The sequence below is a fragment of the Chiloscyllium plagiosum genome, unplaced genomic scaffold (assembly GCF_037043375.1).
Source record: "Chiloscyllium plagiosum isolate Xiang-an unplaced genomic scaffold, Cpla_swu_hap1 HiC_scaffold_1, whole genome shotgun sequence".
Lineage (NCBI taxonomy): Eukaryota > Metazoa > Chordata > Chondrichthyes > Orectolobiformes > Hemiscylliidae > Chiloscyllium > Chiloscyllium plagiosum.
Window position 1 is genome coordinate 166664651 of NW_028270139.1, and position 18621 is coordinate 166683271.

Sequence of the window (18621 nt, forward strand, 5' to 3'; positions counted from 1 at the left end):
CTCCAAGCAGCCCACCGCCATTGGCTAGGCAAACACCAAATAACTGTGGGCTGTGCGGCAGCATAACTATCATTACAATGATAGGTACCCTTACAGGCACCATGCATACCTGATTTGTAACCGGATTGTCCTGCAGGTTATGGTGGTAAACGTTGGCTTTATCCGTCAATGTTGACAGGTAACAGCCTTCTGCAAAAAGAAAGGCTTTAGGGAATAAAAAAAACAGTTCCACAGTGCACCGAAAGAAATGCAGACCGACTTCATCACTCACGGTTCTTACAAAACCTACCAACCCAGGTTTTTGCTCGTCTATCCACAGCCGACACAACGTGCAATGTCAGCAGAGCTACAGACCCCACAAAAATTCATCCTTAATCCCTCTTCCACATTTCCAGATGGGGCCTATGGATTGATGTTGCTTGCACATCTTCGAGGCATAGAATGTACAGCACAGAAACAGACCCCAGTCCAACCCGTCCATGCCGACCAGATATCCCAACCCAATCTAGTCCCACCTGCCAGCACCCGGCCCATATCCCTCCAAACCCTTCCTATTCATATACCCATCCAAATGCCTTTTAAATGATGCAATTGTACCAGCCTCCACCACATCCTCTGGCAGCTCATTCCATACACATACCACCCTCTGCGTGAAAAGGTTGCCCCTTAGGTCTCTTTTATATCTTTCCCCTCTCACCCTAAACCTATGCCCTCTAGTTCTGGACTCCCCGACTCTAGGGAAAAGACTGTGACTATTTACCCTATCCATACCTCTATTCTGAGAGATCTAACCTTGCTAATCAGTCGCCCATGGGGAACCTTGTCGAACGCCTTGTCGAAGTCCATATAGATCATGTCTCATCTACACTCACATACAGGCCATCTTTCCAGAAGCTCCGAATTCTGGATGACCTCGCTCAGTGACACAACCACTGCTTCTCTTTCCTCACTAAAGCTATGTTCAGCTGGCTCAGCTGATATCTTCCTTTCCTTTCAGTTGATTTTCATGCATTTACTCAGTACCATTTCCTTCTGCACAAAGCAGTGCAGAAGGGACGAATGGAGTCCTGAAATTTGTGTGCTCCTCCACTGTCATCACAGAAATAAACATTTTCAGAGATCCTCACATAAGACTGCATCAAATAACCACGTGTGCGACCCTGACAATGAATAGCAGAATAATCAAATACTTTTCATGCATCGGAACAGGTTTAAAAAATTGGAGTACGATTAATATTGTCTTCCTCTCCAAAGATCAATTGTGTCAAGGAAGGATTAAACCAAATTTTAATACATAGACACTAAACCTATTTCCAAAAAGCACACTAAACAGCCCAAATATGGCTACTATAATCACGTACCTGTCCTCAGCAACCTCTACCAGAAAGGTCTCAAAAATCTTCAGCCAGGCCATCAACATTCCACGCATTTTCTCGGGACAGGAATGTATACTGGTGTGTTATAACTTGCTGCAGAGGTGACTATATCCAGGAGAGAAAAATCTACACAATAGAATCGCAAGTGCAGCCTACAAGATGTGTTAATGATTTTCCAACATTAAAGTCCAGACTGGGCAATAGATAGAGCGAGTGGGGGAAATGTATTCCCACTTGTTTTAAAAACAGGAAACATTGAATCACAATCTGCTGATGGACAGGTAGTGAGAATACAGCCTGTAAATGGTAAGATGGATGCTGCTACACAGCTTAAAAAATACCAGAGTTTCCTTCCTGCAACTTGATGATTATATGGTGTAAATGAAAAGTTAAGGAGACAGAAAAAGAACACTAGCCTTGGAAGAAAACTGCCATCTGACTTCATGGACACCAACTTGCAACCAGGATCCACTCTCCCTCATCTCTGTACTCACAGACCATGAGGGCCATCAATTCAACTATTACAAAGTAACCATTCTCGGGCAAGCCAAACATAGACATGCAAGAGTGTTCTTGGAAGGCTGGCTTTCAATGAAAATAAAATCCACAAACACACAGAGATAGAGCTGGTGTACAAACCGCAGCAGAGAAGACCCAGAAGTGACACTCACCCCGGCAGACCGGACTACACAAAACCCAAGCAGGACAGAACCACAGCGCTTCACAGACATCACACCAATGGCGTTACCCAGCATGGTAATGAAACATCGACACGACAGCCCAGCAGCTCGGCGAGCTCACCAACCACCTCATCCACAACCTGAGCTACAGATCTTTGCAAAAAGCTTGGAACAAACAGCAAAATGGATACACTGGAACACAGTGGCACCAGGTGTTGGAGTTCAGTAGGAACTTTTTTGTTAAAAAAGTCACTCATTGACAGGACGAGGGCATAGCTGGCCATGCCAGCATTTATTGCCCATCCCTAATTGCAGTTAAGAGTCAATCACATTGCTGTGGGTCACATTTAGGTCAGACCAGGTAACAACAGCAGTTTCCTTCCCTGAAGAACATTAGTGAACAGATGGGCTCTTTCCAGACAATCAACAAATGATTCACGATCATTAGACGTAATTCCAGGTTTTTTTAAAAAGTGAATTCCAATTCCATTGTGTGCTGTGGCAGGACTCGAACCTGGGTCCCCAGAACATTCTCTGGGTCTCTGGATTAACACTCCAGTGATGATGCCATGACCATCATCTCCCCAGCAACAGCCTGAAGATTGGGTCAGTTGCAGTTTGTTGCAGGTCTGCAAGTGATCTGCAGCTGTAGACATCTGGAATCTACCAACAAGGAAGATCTCTCTCCCCCTTCAGAGCGAAACCACAAAGAAAAATCTGTACAGAGAGAATTCTCATACAAGATCCAAATCCAACTGAAGACAGGAAGATGAAGTATCACTCTGTAGACATTGTGTCACTGGTCATCGAAACCCTAAAATCTGAAAGAAATAACTCACCACCTTTACGGTCTGGACTTTTGACTTCCAGAAATTTTCCCTGCCTATATTTTCCAGCCACAACATTTGCGTTAAACAGTCTATTTTTGTCTGATCTTATGCAAATGAATAAGTGAATGGGGGCTGTGACATAGGGATGGGGGGCCCCCTAGGGGATGGGATTTAAAAGAATACAGTCTAGGTCCCAGTGGTAAACCAGTAATCCATTATTGTAGTCTGTTAAATTGTTTTCCTGTGAATGACGAGATCTGACATAAATTACTTTTGCCCTGAATCGCAGTCAGGCAGGCAAATTGACTGATGGTTTAGTTGGGTGCTAACACCCTATTTGTGACAGCCTGTGGAGTAATGGAGCTTGATAGCACACTTCCTCATTGAGTCATAAGATAGATTTTAAAACTTGCTATCTATCACACTTGCCAATTTTCTACTCCCAACAATCCTGTTCATGAGCCAAACTTCATACCATCAGCAAACTTGGATATACAGTGCTATACCTTTGTAGTGTAGTGCTAGTACAGGTCCTCACAGGACAAAAGGGTAACTAGGGAGAGAATAGGGCCCTTCAAAGATCAGCAAGGCAGTCTTTGTGTGAAGCCTCAGAAAATGGAGGAGATACTAAATGAAGATTTTGCATCAGTATTTACTGTGGAAAAGGATATGGAAGATATAGACTGTAGGGAAATAGATGGTGACATCTTGCAAAATGTCCAGATTACAGAGGAGGAAGTGCTGGATGTTTTGAAACGGGTCAAGGTGGATAAATCCCCAGGACCTGATCAGGTGTACCCGAGAACTCTGTGGGAAGCTAGAGAAGTGATTGCTGGGCCTCTTGCTGAGATATTTGTATCATCGATAGTCACAGGTGAGGTGCCAGAAGACTGGAGGTTGGCAAACATGGTGCCACTGTTTAAGAAGGGTGGTAAAGACAAGCCAGGGAACTATAGACCGGTGAGCCTGACCTCGGTGGTGGGCAAGTTGTTGGAGGGAATCCTGAGGGACAGGATGTACATGTATTTGGAAAGGCAAGGACTGATTCGGGATAGTCAACATGGCGTTGTGTGTGGGAAATCATGTCTCACAAACTTGATTGAGTTTTTTGAAGAAGTAACAAAGAAGATTGATGAGGGCAGAGCAGTAGATGTGATTTATATGGACTTCAGTAAGGCGTTCGACAAGGTCCCCATGGGAGACTGGATAGCAAGGTTCGATCTCATGGAATACAGGGAGAACTAGCCATTTGGATACAGAGCTGGCGCAAAGGTAGAAGACAGAGGGTGGTGGTGGAGGGTTGTTCTTCAGACTGGAGGCCTGTGACCAGTGGAGTGCCATAAGGATCGGTGCTGGGTCCTCTACTTTTTGTCATTTACATAAATGATTTGGATGCGAGCATAAGAGGTACAGTTAGTAAGTTTGCAGATGACACCAAAATTCGAAGTGTAGTGGACAGTGAAGAGGGCTACCTCAGATTACAACAGGATCTGGACCAGATGGGCCAAGAAGTGGCAGATGGAGTTTAATTGAGATAAATGCGAGGTGCTGCATTTTGGGAAAGCAAATCTTAGCAGGACTTATACACTTAATGGTAAGGTCCTAGGGAGTGTTGCTGAACAAAGAGACCTTGGAGTGCAGGTTCATAGCTCCTTGAAAGTGGAGTCGCAGGTAGATAGGAAAGTGAAGAAGGCTTTTGGTATGCTTTCCTTTATTGGTCAGAGTACTGAGTACAGGAGTTGGGAGGTCATGTTGCGGCTGTACAGGACATTGGTTAGGCCACTGTTGGAATATTGCGTGCAATTCTGGTCTCCTTCCTATCGGAAGGATGTTGTGAAACTTGAAAGGGTTCAGAAAAGATCTACAAGGATGTTGCCAGGGTTGGAGGATCTGAGCTACAGGGAGAGGCTGAACAGGCTGGGCTGTTTTCCCTGGAGCGTCAGAGGCTGAGGGGTGACCCTATAGAGGTTTACAAAATTATGAGGGGCATGGATAGGATAAATAGACAAAGGCTTTTCCCTGGGGTCGGGGAGTCCAGAACTAAAGGGCGAGAGGGGAAAGATATGAGAGAGACCAAAGGGGCAACTTTTTCACACAGAGGATGGTACATGTATGGAATGAGCTGCCAGAGGATGTGATGGAAGCCGGTACAATTGCAACATTTAAGAGGCATTTGGATGGGTATATGAATAGGAAGGGTTTGGAGGGATATGGGCCGGGTGCTGGCAGGTGGGACTAGATTGGGTTGGGATATCTGGTCGGCATGGATGGGTTGGACTGAAGGGTCTGTTTCCATGCTGTACATCTCTATGACTCTCGTACATGTCTATTTACATCTTGCATCCTACCCACTTTGCTCAATTCACCGTATCTTTTGGCAATCTTCTCATTCTTCCCCGTTCTGTCTCACACATCATGAGCAAACTTCAAACCATTGCTCACTCTCAGAAAGGTGGAGAGTCATATCAGTTATCTCAATGGCACAGATTGACTGAAGACCCAGACTCTGGTCAAAAATCAAACCCCTGCAGATTTTGATCTTGTCCACCCGGGTCCACCATCATCCCCTGACCCTATTACTGACACGCTCTCTAACAGGACCATTAGCTGTCAAACAGAATTTGGTCCCAAATCAATGAGATGTAAGGGCAGCTGATTAAAAACTGTGTCACACAGGAAGGATTTAAAAAGCACTAAGTAAGGACAAGAGAGGTGGAGGAGAAAAGTTACATACAGAGAGCTCTGGGCCCAGGAGGCGAAAGCAACACAGCAAATGTTGAAGGGGTTCAAGATGGGGATGCTCACAAGGCCAGGATTGGAGTCGTGCAGACATCTTGAAGATTGTAGGCTAAAGTGAGGACGGCAGGTGCTGGAAACTAGGGTTTAGATCAGAGTTGTGCTGGAAAAGCACAGTAGGTCAGGCAGCATCCGAGCAGCAGTAAAATCGACATTTCGGGCAAAAGCCCTTAATCAGAAATAGGGGCAGGGAGCCTCCAGGGTGGAGCGATAAATGGGGTGGGACGGGACTGGGGAGAAGATAGCCAAGAGTACAATCAGGGGATGGGGATGGAGGTAATAGATTAGATTACTTACAGTGATAGGTCAGAGGGGAGGGTGGCGCAGATAGGTGGGAAGGGAGATTGGCAGGTAGGACAGGTCATGAGGGCGGTGCTGAGCTCGAAGGTTGGAACTAGGGTGAGGTGGGGGGAGGGGAAATGAGGAAACTGTTGAAATCCACATTGATACCCTGGGGTTGAAGTGTTCCGAGGCGGAAGGTGAGGCATTCTCCCTCCAAACGTCTGGTGGTGAGGGAGCGGCGGTGGAGGCGGCCAAGAACCTGCATGTCCTCGGCAGAGTGGGAGGGGGAGTTGAAATGTTGGACCGCGGGGCGATGGGGTAGATTGGTGCAAGTGTTCTGGAGATGTTCCCTAAAGCGTTCTGTGAGGAGGCGTCCAGTCTCCCCAATGTACAGGAGACTGCATCAGGAGCAACGGATACAATAAATGATATTGGTGGATGTGCAGGTGAAACTTTGATGGATGTGGAAGGCTTCTTTTGGGCCTTGGAAGGTGAGGGAGGGGGTGTGGGCACAGGTTTTGCAATTCCTGCGGTGGCAGGGGAGACTGCCAGGGCGGAAGGGTGGGTTGTTGGGGGGGGGGCGTGGACCTGACCAGGTAGTCACGGAAGGACTACCTGGCCAGGTCCACTGCAAACCGTCTTGGAGATTATGTGCAGTGGAGCCCTGAAATATCAGAGTCACATCAGACTCTGAATATTAACTCTGATTCTCATTACACAGATGTTGCAAGGGTGCTGCTGAGTTTCTCCATCACACTGTTTTGCTTTTGGGTCTCTGGCATCTGCAATATTTTGCTTTTATTGCCCAGAACATCTATGTCCCTTTGCCAGCTCTGTATTCACGTAGTGTCATTGCCTTCAAGACATTTTGTAAATCAATCTGGTCGGAGAGGTTATTACACACCCATGAAGCAGGTCAAACTTGAACCTGGGTCTCTTGGCTCAGAGTTGGGGATACTACCACTGCACCACACTATCAAATGCTGCCATTAATGTTATACATATAAAAATCTGCCACGTGATATCTCACTAAAAATCATCCAAAATCTCTCACATTTTCTTTTTCTATAAATTATTTGAAAGTCTAAAAGTTAATAGCTCATTATGCTCTGCTCTTCAAATCCAAGCAGACCATCCAGGATTAGCTTTGCCTCTTGAACCCTTTGCTAACACTGCCTAAGATTGGAAGCATTATCCATCACCAGATGGTGATTAAACAGAGCTCTTCACAAGGAATGGAAAAACTTTCATTATTTACCCTGCTACAGACAGCTTGGCATTCTAACATGAGGTACAAACTACAAGACTCTAAGAATTAGAGCATTTCTGAGATTGTTGAGCCAGGAACACTTTCAGTCTAACCACATTTCCACCAACAGTTCACAAGGTGACAGGATCCATTAGAGCCTCTATCTAAAATAGATAAAACAGGCAAAAACAAACACTTTTATTCTCATGTCCACTTCATGAAAGTCATAAAGATGTACAGCACAGAAATAGACCCTTCGGTCCAACTCATCCATGCTGACCAGATATCCCAACCTAATCTAGTCCCATTTGCCAGCACCCGGCTCATATCCCTCCAAACCCTTCCTATTCATATACCCATCCAGATGCCTTTTAAATGTTGTAATTGTACCAGCCTCCACCACTTCCTCTGGCAGCTCATTCCATACTCACACCAAACCTCTGCATGAAAGAATTGCTCAGGTCCCTTTTAAATCTTTCCCCTCTCACCCTAAACCTATGCTCTCTCTAGTTCTGGACTCCCGATCCCAGGGAAAAGACTTTGCCTATTTACCCTATCCATGCTCGTGATTTTATAAACTTCTATAAGGTCACCCCTCAGCCTCCAACACTCCAGGGAAAACAGCCTAGGCCTCTCCCCATAGCTCAAATCCTCCAACCCTGGCAACATACTTGTAAATCTTTTCTGAACCCTTTCAAGTTTCACAACATCCTTCCTATAGGAAGACGACCAGAATTGCACGCAATATTCCAACAGTGGCCTAACCAATGTCCTGTACAGCCGCAACATGACCTCCCAACTCCTGTACTCAATACTCTGACCAATAAAGGAAAGCATACCAAACGCCTTCATCACTATCCTATCTACCTGCGACTCCACTTTCAAGGAGCTATGAACCTGCACTCCAAGGTCTCTTTGTTCAGCAACACTCCCTAGGACCTTACCATTAAGTGTATAAGTCCTCCAGCTGATACTCCTCAGCCCATTGGCCCATCTGATCAAGATCCAGTTATAATCTGAGGTAACCTTCTTCGCTGTCCATTACACCTCTAATTTTAGTGTCACCAGAAAACTTACTAATTATACCTCCTATATTCACATCCAAATCATTTATATAAATGATGAAAAGTAGTGGACCCAACATCGATCATTGTGGCACACCACTAGTCACAGGCCTTCAGTCTGAAAAGCAATCCTCCACCACCACCTCTGTCTTCTACCTTCCAATCTAGTTCTATAACCAATTGGCTAGTTCTCCACATATTCCGTGTGATCTCACGTTGCTAACCAGTCTACCATGAGGAACATTGTCAAACGCCTTACTGAAGTCCACATCGACCAAAACCACTGCTCATTAATCCTAGAACATAGAACAATACAGCGCAGAACAGGCCCTTCGGCCCTTAATGTTGCGCCAACCTGTGAACTATTCTCAGCTTGTCCCCCTACACTATCCCAAAATCATCCAAGTGCTTATCTAAGGATTGCTTAAATCTCCCTAATGTGGCTGAGTTGACTACATTAGCTGGTAGGACATTCCACACCCTCACCACTCTCTGAGTAAAGAACCTGCCTCTGACATCTGTCTTAAATCTATCACCCCTCAATTTGTAGTTATGCCCCCTCGTACAAGCTGACGTCATCATCCTAGGAAAAAGTCTTTCACTGTCTACCCTATCTAATCCTCTGATCATCTTGTAGGTCTCTATCAAATCCCCCCTTAGCTGCCTTCTTTCCAATGAGAACAGACCCAAGTCTCTCAGCCTTTCCTCATAAGACCTTCCCTCCAGACTAGGCAACATCCTGGTAAATCTCCTCTGCACCTTTTCCAATGCTTCCACATCCTTCCCGAAATATGGGGACCACAACTGTGCACAATATTCCAAGTGTGGCCGCACCAGCATTTTATATAGTTGCAGCATGATATTGTGGCTCCGGAACTCAATCCCTCTACCAATGAAACCTAATACACCGTATGCCTTCTTAACAGCACTATCAACCTGGGTGGCAACTTTCAGGGATCTATGCATATGGTTCCCTCTGCATAACCACACTACCAAGAATCTTTCCATTGACCCAGTATTCTGCCTTCCTGTTATTCTTCCCAAAGTGCATCACCTCATATTTAGCTGCATTGAACTCCATTTGCCGCCTCTCAGCCCAATTCTGCAGTTTATCCAAGTCCCCCTGCAACCTGTAACATTCTTCCAACTGACAAAGGCTCGGTTATCTCCTCCCTAGCTTCCCAGAGAATCCTCGGATAAATCCCATCCGGCCCAGGTAACTTGTCTATTTTCACTCCTTCTCGAGATAACACCTGTGCACAACTAACCTCGATCCTTTCTAGTCTAATATCTCTTCCCTCATTCTTCTCCTCTACAATATTCTCCTTTTTCTGAGCGAACACCGGTGAGAAATGTTCATTTAGCACCTCTCCGATCTCCACAGGGTCCATACTCAACTTCCCACTTCTGTCTTTGAACTGGCCCGATTCCTATCCTAATCATCCTTTTATTCCTCTTTGTTAGTTCTTCAAAAAAAAACTCAATGAAGTTAGTCAGACATGATTTCCCATACACAAAGTCATGTTGACTATCTTTAATCAGTCCTTACCTTTCCAAGTGCATGCAAATCCTGCCCCTCAGGATTCCCTCCAACAACTTGCCCCCTGGTCTATAGTTCCCTGGCTTTTTCTTACCACCTTTCTTAAATAGTGGCACCGTGTTAGCTAACCTCCAGTCTTCTGAAGAAGGATTACACCCAAAATGTTGACTTCTCCACCTTCTGATGCTGCCAGGCTTGCTGTGTTCTTCCAGCCTCCTGCTTGTCAACCTTCAGTCTTCAGGCACCTCAATTGTGACTATTGATGATCCAAATATTTCAGCAAGGGGCCCAGCAATCACTTCCCTTGCTTCGAGGATACACCTTATCAGGTCCTGGGGATTTATCCACTTTAATGCCTCTCAGGAGCAAAATTTACTGTTGCTGAGCATCTAAGGGGCAAGGGATAAAAACTTACCAATACTGGAGACAGAATTAAGCGACTGCCGAACAAGCACATGGACGACAGTAAATTGAGGGGTGCGCAGGTTAGGTTGATCTTAGATTAAGATAAATGCTCAGCACAACATCGTGGGTCAAAGGACTTGTACTATGCTGTACTGTTCTATGTAATACTGACTTGAAATATTCACTTGAAGTTACATGGTCTTCTCCTGAGGTGCAGCTGTGAAATTATATTCTTGTATCTTGCAAAAGCAACAAGGTGAAGATCACAACAATTTAAAACTCTTGTTCAGGACATCTTCCACTGTCACAATGGGAAGATTTACACATTCTTATGATGCACAAGACTTGCACAAAACAAAGAACTACAGATGCTGGAGATTTGAAACAAACAAAAACAGAAACTGATGGAAAAACTGAGCAGGTCTGGCAAAATCTGGAGAAAACAGAGTCACAAGACTCAAAACGTTAACTCTGTTCTTCTCCCAACAGATGCTACCAAAACTGCTGAGTTTCTCCAGGGAAAATGAGAAATTAGGAGGCCACTCAGGCCCTCCAGCTTATTGTACCATTTGATAGGATGAAGGTTGATCTGCTTCGGCTCTGAACTCCACTTGCTGGCTTCCAAAGCCTCAGTCCTGAGCGAGATCAAAAACCTGTCTCCGCCATCCTGGAATATGCTTAATTACACTGCCTCCACTGCTCCCGAGGGAAGAAAATTCCCCAGTCATGGAATTCTCTGGTCATGAAACTCACTCAAGAGTTCTGGATTCCCACACAAGGGGGAATATTCTCTCCGTATCCAGCCTGCTGAGACCTCGCAGGATCTTATAATGCCTTGAACAAATTAACCACTTGTTCTCTTAAATGTGTAAAATCTATTCTCTTAATTGAGACAATCCTTTCATCCCACAATCAGCCGAGTGAACCTCCTCTGAACTGTTCTCATTAATCTCTCTCATTAAGCAGAGAAACATAACTACGCCTTTTTTCAAGTGTGGTCTAACCAATGGTTTCAGTAAGACCTCTCTACTTTTATACTCCATAATCCCTTAATACGTCACCGTTGCAGTTGCATTCTTAATTTCTTCATAACTTTTGGCAATTCACCTGAAACCCAGATCCTCAGCATTCCTCTAGTCTCTTTCCATTTAAATAATATTCTGCTAATATCACAAATTAATTTGAAAATTTAAAGTCAGTTCTCCCTTGACTTCGAAATGTCTGACAGGTACCAGCTTAAACGCAGCGACAGAGGCTAATCAGACACCTCCAGCTATATCCAAACTTCGCTTTGGTATTACTGCTTTTCAAGAACCTGATTTAGCAATTGTGGCTTACTGCAACCTTTTCAAGAAACGCTGTCCCTCTGATCCATCCACAGCAGTAGCATTGTATTCATCTGATGCTTCCTCAGAAACGTGAATGCAATGTCTCAGTAAGCACTGAGACAGAGCATGGAGACAACCATTCCACAGCACAGTATACAAAGCAAACAGACAGGGAAAATACTTCCTCCCACCCAGTGCGCAATCTGGAACAAACCTTTACCAGCCTGACAAGTCTCAAAGCCCATGCTGCCTCCTTTAAATAATACTTAAATAATCGATCTACCCGATTAGATTAGTGCCTGTTCTCCAGGGACTTCACGACTGTGGTCTGATTTTAGTCGAGAGTGAGACTGCCTTTTCTGAAAGAATAGAGTCTTAAACTTTAAACAAAAGACACCAACGCTGCCTTGGAATTCTGATAAATAAGTTACACTCAAGAACTATTTCTTTTATATAAAAGGCACTTAACAAGAGAAAATAAAAACCTTCTGTGAATTAATATTTTGTCTCAGCACTGCTCAGATGAAACCGGCCAGTTGTTTTTGAGTCACTGGTTAAAATGGAAAAGATTGAACAGAAACGAAACTAAAACTCAGACACCACTTGGCAAACATACAACTTTAAATGTGGTTTACAGCATTGTAACCGGGATCATTATTAACCATTAAGCGTTTGGAATACCACTGCCTCCGACATCCCAACCAGAATTACTGCTTCAATTAGGTTACTGCAATTCTTCTGCAATCTCACCTTTGCAAATAGATTCCAGAGAAGAAACTGTCACACACATCCAGGAAGTACTTCTTTACTTCAAAACCACTCCTCTATCAAAGCCACCAATCTCTCAAAACTCAATGACATTAGTCAGACATGGCATATCCTTTACAAATACATGCTGACTCTCAGATGAGCTCACATTTTTCAAGTACTCAGTCATTGTCTCTGGTAATGGATCTCAGCTAACACCAAAATAACAGTGACATTTGAAATTTTCAAAACCTTAACATTTACTCCTCCCACATATAAGATACTTCAGAATCGTCAGCTGCTGTAAAAATGGTTCGAATACATTGGAATCCTGAAATTACACCACATTTGCCCAGATGGATTTTTTTTAAAAAGATTCCGTCATTCACAAAATGTGAGCATCATTGGCTGGACTAGTATTTACTGGCCATCCCTAATTCCCTGGGAAGTGGTGGTGGTGTTGGGAAGCTGCCTTCTGGAACCCCTGCAGAGTCACCCACAGTGCTGTTAGGAAGGGAATTCCAGGACTTTGAACCAGTCACACTGAGGAATGGTTTGGAGGGATATGGGCCAAGCACAGGCAAGTGGGACAGTTTGGTTTGGGAACATCGTCGGCGTAGACTAATTCGACCGAAGGGTCTGCTTCCATAGTAAAGGTCAGGATGGGGAGTGGTTCAGAGGGGAACTTGTCGGGAATGGTATTCCCACACATCTGCTGCTTTTGTCCTTCTAAACCAACTCTTCCAACAACATGCCTACAACCATCCTGGACTCCAGATTGAGATTTTGTTTGCTATAACCAATCAGCCACACACACAAAAAAATACCTAGCAACTGCAGTCAGTTCCAATTCTTTTAGACATCAAGCAACCACTCAGTTCTCAAACCACTTTTGAGTTGTAATCACAAAATGTAAATCAAATTTAACCAGATACCAGGTAGTATGACCAATGTTTCAGTCAGCGGTGGGTTCTGAAGGAAGTTGGATTTGTGCTGAGATAGCTTCACCCGTTTGTCTCTGCTTCCTGTGTTAACCAATTGTTTGTTTTTAAATAGTTTTTTCTCTCTCCCCCGTGACAGTTGTCCTTCAGTGGCTAGCACTGTTGCATGAATCTGAATGTTCTGAGTTCAAGTCCTCCTCCAAAATCAAGGCTGACAGTTAATGCATTACTGGAGGAGTAATGTGCTCACTTTGAAGAGGAGCTGGGGAGTTCTCCTTCAGTTCTGGCCAACACCTATCACTCAATCAACGTCACAGAAACAGATCTACCTAGTTCAGAACACACGACTGCCTCCGACAGAGAGTTCTTTTTTTAAAAACGGTGAAATGTCAAGTCATTTTACTGCTGTAAACCATCGTGAAACAACCATGAAAGGTGCTGTATAACTACAAGCCTTTTCCTTTTAAAGTGATTCTCTAACAGCCCTTCAGGAGCCGAGGCTTCTTCAATGAGATGAACATGCAAATAAGTTACACCCATTGCATTGCTTTTTCTTTAATCTGGCTTCAATACACCATTACTCAAACAGGATTGCTCTTCAACAGATACGTTTGCGTTGGCTGCATCTGAGTAATTCAGGTTTTTCTAATGGTCTCCTCAATCTATCCCATGTATAGAGTTCTAAGAGATTACCCACAGCTGACTTCAGACCAACTAATGTCTGGTTACTGAGTTTAAACAGAGTAAATATGGCATCAATGGATTTGGTGCTGAGGTGAGATGGACAGCCATGATCTAGAATAGCAGAACAGGCTGGAGGGGCTGAACATCACGCTCCTGCTCTGAAGTTACACATAGAAAGACCATCCAGCCCAATGCACCTGTGTCAGCCTACAAAGAAACGTACAGCATTTTGGTGATGGTGTATACAATCGTCTTTTTAAAAAAGATGGTGAAGTGCTTCAACCACCCTTCAAGTTCCAGAACCCTACCACTAACATTCTTTCAATAATTTTTAATCTATGCCCTCTGGTTATCTACTTGGAATAGGGGATAATTAGAGTCAGAGATGTACAACACAGAAACAGACCTTTCGGTCCAACCCGTCCATGCAGAGCAGATATCCCAACCTAATCTAGTCTCATTTGCCAGCACTTTGCCCATATCCCTCCAAACCCTTCCTATTCATATACCCATCCAAATGCCTCTTAAATGTTGCAATTGTACCAGCCTCCACCACTTCCTCTGGCAGTTCGTTCCATACATGCACCACCCTCTGCGTGGGAAAGTTGCCTCTGAGGTCTCTCTTATATCTTTCCTCTCTCACCCTAAACCTATGCCCTCTAGTTCTGGACTCCCCCACCCCTGGGAAAATTTACCCTATTTGTCCTATCCATGCCCCTCATAATTTTGTAAACGTCTATAAGGTCACCCCTCAGCCTCCGACGCTCCAGGGAAAACAGCCCCGGCCTGTTCAGCCTCTCCCTATAGCTCAAATCCCCCAACCCTGGCAACATCCTTGTAAATCTTTTCTGAATCCTTTCAGGTTTCACAACATCTTTCCGATAGGAAGGAGACCAGAATTGCACACAACATTCCAACAGTGGCCTAACCAATGTCCTGTACAGCCGCAACATGACCTCCCAACTCCTGTACTCAATACTCTGACCAATAAAGGAAAGCATACCAAACGCCTTCTTCACTATCCTATCTACCTGCGACTCCACTTTCAAGGAGTTATGAACCTGTACTCCAAGGTCTCTTTGTTCAGCAACACTCTCTAGGACCTTACCATTAAGTGTATAAGTCCTGCTCTGATGTGCATTTCCAAAATTCTTCAGGCTAAGGAGACTAAAAGCTATGGGGAATAAGGAGGAGCAGGAGACGATGATCAGCTATGATGTAGTGAGTGGCAGAGCTTTGATTGAGCAGGCTCAAAGGGTTGAAACAGCCTCCTCGTGCTTCTATTTCCTGTGCTAATTTCAACATATCCTTTCCATCCAGGCCCCACAATGTTGCGCAATTTGAAATCGCCCCTCAACTTCCTTCATTGCAAAAACAAAATCGTTCAGACCTTTGCTCATCACTAAAATTCTTCAGTCCTGACAACAATCTCATTATTCTCCTCTGTATTCTCTTTAGTCTCAACAATCAGTAATTTGGTGACCAGAACTGCACACTGAACCCTCCCTACAATCTAGTGCTTGGTAACCACTGGATGAAGTCTCTATCATCCAAGTTCACCTCTTTACTCCGTCTCCCCTCTGAAGCTCGTGTGCTTGCTCGCCCATTCACGAGTTCCACACGACTGTTAGATCAGAAGAGGTTTGAAACACTGGTTGCACCTTCTGCTATATTGTGTCTAAGCTACAATGTGCATTCCATCAGATTCAAGGATTCATGCAATTTGGTCCATTACCTGCCTTCACATTTGCACTTATCAACTCTAATAATTCCTTGTGTTTTCCGATAAATTATCTCACTATCTTCCAAGAATAGTGATCAATTCTCCCAACATGCACAACCAACCGCCATCACTTCCAATTCTCTTGCCCTCTCTCCATTCTCCTACCCACCACCCCACTACCAGCATTGCCTCTCATCACATACCTCAACCAAGGCATTGTTTCTTTTGATGGCTTGGACACACTCCAAATTCCACCTCTCCCTGCTACAGGTTAATGGTTTACATCTCCTGCAACTTCTCCCCTCCATCTCACTCTTCAATCTCATTCTTTTACCCTCAACTCATCAACCTCCTCTCTTCCCAGCCCCACCTCCAAATCCACCTCTCACTTTCCTGCTCCTTTGTCTCCCTCTTCTATCCCAGTCTCAGTCCCCACCGCTCACTGTCATTCCCCCTCACCCTCCCATCTAGTCTGTCTCCCCAGTCTCCCATTCCACCAAGCACCCCCAACATTTCCCTCCCTAAATACACACCTCAGTCTTTCTTCCACAATGTCCAGCCCTAGCCTCCCCATCCCACCAAGCTCCCCAGCCTCATTACCTCCTTCCCCATTCACCCCACCAAACCTACCCCAAACCCTGTCCGTTCCCCAAACCCCCCCATTCCCCCAAACCTCCCCCACCCCCAAACCCTGTCCGTTCCCCAAACCTCCCCCACCCCCAAACCCTGTCCGTTCCCCAAACCCTGTCCGTTCCCCAAACCCTGTCCGTTCCCCAAACCTCCCCCACCCCCAAACCCTGTCCGTTCCCCAAACCCTGTCCGTTCCCCAAACCCTGTCCGTTCCCCAAACCTCCCCCACCCCCAAACCCTGTCCGTTCCCCAAACCCTGTCCGTTCCCCAAACTCCCCCATTCCCCAAACCTCCCCCACCCCCAAACCCTGTCCGTTCCCCAAACCCTGTCCGTTCCCCAAACCTCCCCCACCCCCAAACCCTGTCCGTTCCCCAAACCCTGTCCGTTCCCCAAACCTCCCCCACCCCCAAACCCTGTCCGTTCCCCAAACCCTGTCCGTTCCCCAAACCTCCCCCACCCCCAAACCCTGTCCGTTCCCCAAACCTCCCCCACCCCCAAACCCTGTCCGTTCCCCAAACCTCCCCCACCCCCAAACCCTGTCCGTTCCCCAAACCTCCCCCACCCCCAAACCCTGTCCGTTCCCCAAACCCCCCCCACTCCCCAAACCCTGTCCGTTCCCCAAACCCCCCCACTCCCCAAACCCCCCCCCTCCTCAAACCCCCCCATTCCCCAAACCCCCCCCACTCCTCAAACCCCCCCATTCCCCAAACCCCCCCCACTCCCCAAACCCCCCCATTCCCCAAACCCCCCCCACTCCCCAAACCCCCCCATTCCCCAAACCCCCCCCACTCCCCAAACCCCCCCCACTCCCCAAACCCCCCCATTCCCCAAACCCCCCCCACTCCCCAAACCCCCCCCACTCCCCAAACCCCCCCCACTCCCCAAACCCCCCCCACTCCCCAAACCCCCCCACTCCCCAAACCCCCCCCACTCCCCAAACCCCCCCCACTCCCCAAACCCTGTCCGTTCCCCAACCCCCCCCCACTCCCCAAACACCCCCATTCCCCAACCCCCCCCCACTCCCCAAACACCCCCATTCCCCAACCCCCCCCCACTCCCCAAACACCCCCATTCCCCAACCCCCCCCCACTCCCCAAACACCCCCATTCCCCAACCCCCCCCACTCCCCAAACACCCCCATTCCCCAACCCCCCCCACTCCCCAAACACCCCCATTCCCCAACCCCCCCCACTCCCCAAACACCCCCATTCCCCAAACCCCCCCATTCTCCCCAAACCCCCCCATTCTCCCCAAACCCCCCCATTCTCCCCAAACCCCCCCATTCTCCCCAAACCCCCCCATTCTCCCCAAACCCCGTCCGTTCCCCAAACCCTGTCCGTTCCCCAAACCCTGTCCGTTCCCCAAACCCCCCCATTCTCCCCAAACCCCCCCATTCTCCCCAAACCCCCCCATTCTCCCCAAACCCCCCCATTCTCCCCAAACCCCCCCATTCTCCCCAAACCCCCCCCATTCCCCAAACCCTGTCCGTTCCCCAAACCCTGTCCGTTCCCCAAACCCCCCCATTCTCCCCAAACCCCCCCATTCTCCCCAAACCCCCCCATTCTCCCCAAACCCCCCCATTCTCTCCAAACCCCCATCCAGACCGCCCCTCCCCTCCCCTCCCCTCCCCGGTGCCCTCACCATTCTCCCGCCACCAGATCGGGTCGATGTAACCCCCGCCACTGCCGCTCATGTCGGCCACTCGATTTGGTGAAATGAGCAAAGCGAGGCGGAGTCCTCCGCGGCGGGTGCAGGCCCCAGAGGCCGGGGCCTAACTCGCCAATCCGCCTCGGGCTCTCCCTTAGGCCCCGCGCCTCACAACAAGCCTCCCGGCCGGAACCGGAAACCCGAAGTCCACCCATCCTGGCGGCCGGGCATGTCCGCTCCGCTGCGATGACGGATTGAGCGTGGGCGCCGCCATCTTTGAGACGGGCAAGAGTGACCCACCCCCCCATTCTCAACTCAACAGAGTGTGCTCCACCCTGTCCCTGATCACAGCTACTCACCTACCCCCTTCTATAACCTTTTCTGTTCAATAACCAAGTGGTTCATAACACAAAGAAGATTGCAACAGCTTATTTATTCATACTCACAGTCAAAGAGCGACAAGAGTGGTCAATGGACCACTGCAAAATGAGGTTGGAGAAATAGCAATGGGGAACAAAGAAATAGTGGAGGAATGAATAATTCTGTCAATCACAATGGAAGATCACAGTAACATACCAAAACTTAAAGAGGGTCAGGTGGCAGATTAGTGAAGGAGAAGGTGCTAGAGAAGTAGAAAAGTCTGAATTTGGATAAATCTTCTGGTAAAAATAGTGGAAGTAGGACTTCCAGAGCTTGTC

At 46.8% G+C, this 18621-nt stretch overlaps 1 protein-coding gene across 5 annotated transcripts in view; it reads right to left on the reverse strand.

Annotated features, from left to right (window-relative positions):
• The window catches only part of LOC122548805 (tetratricopeptide repeat protein 31-like), a 111056-nt gene extending 92957 nt beyond the window's left edge, over positions 1–18099 (reverse strand). For 2 of the 5 annotated variants that reach the window (XM_087992054.1, XM_043687717.2), the window contains exons 1-2: positions 17918–18099; positions 110–189 (exon numbers count right to left, since the gene is read on the reverse strand). In XM_087992054.1, coding sequence (XP_087848180.1) covers positions 110–189; positions 17918–17969 — 132 coding nt within the window. In that variant the 5' untranslated portion in view covers positions 17970–18099. Of the gene's footprint in view, positions 1–109; positions 190–1361; positions 2030–17917 lie in introns of those variants that run through there. The other 3 variants (XM_087992048.1, XM_043688061.2, XM_043687805.2) reach the window with 3 other exon arrangements.
• Positions 18100–18621: the final 522 nt, after the last annotated feature.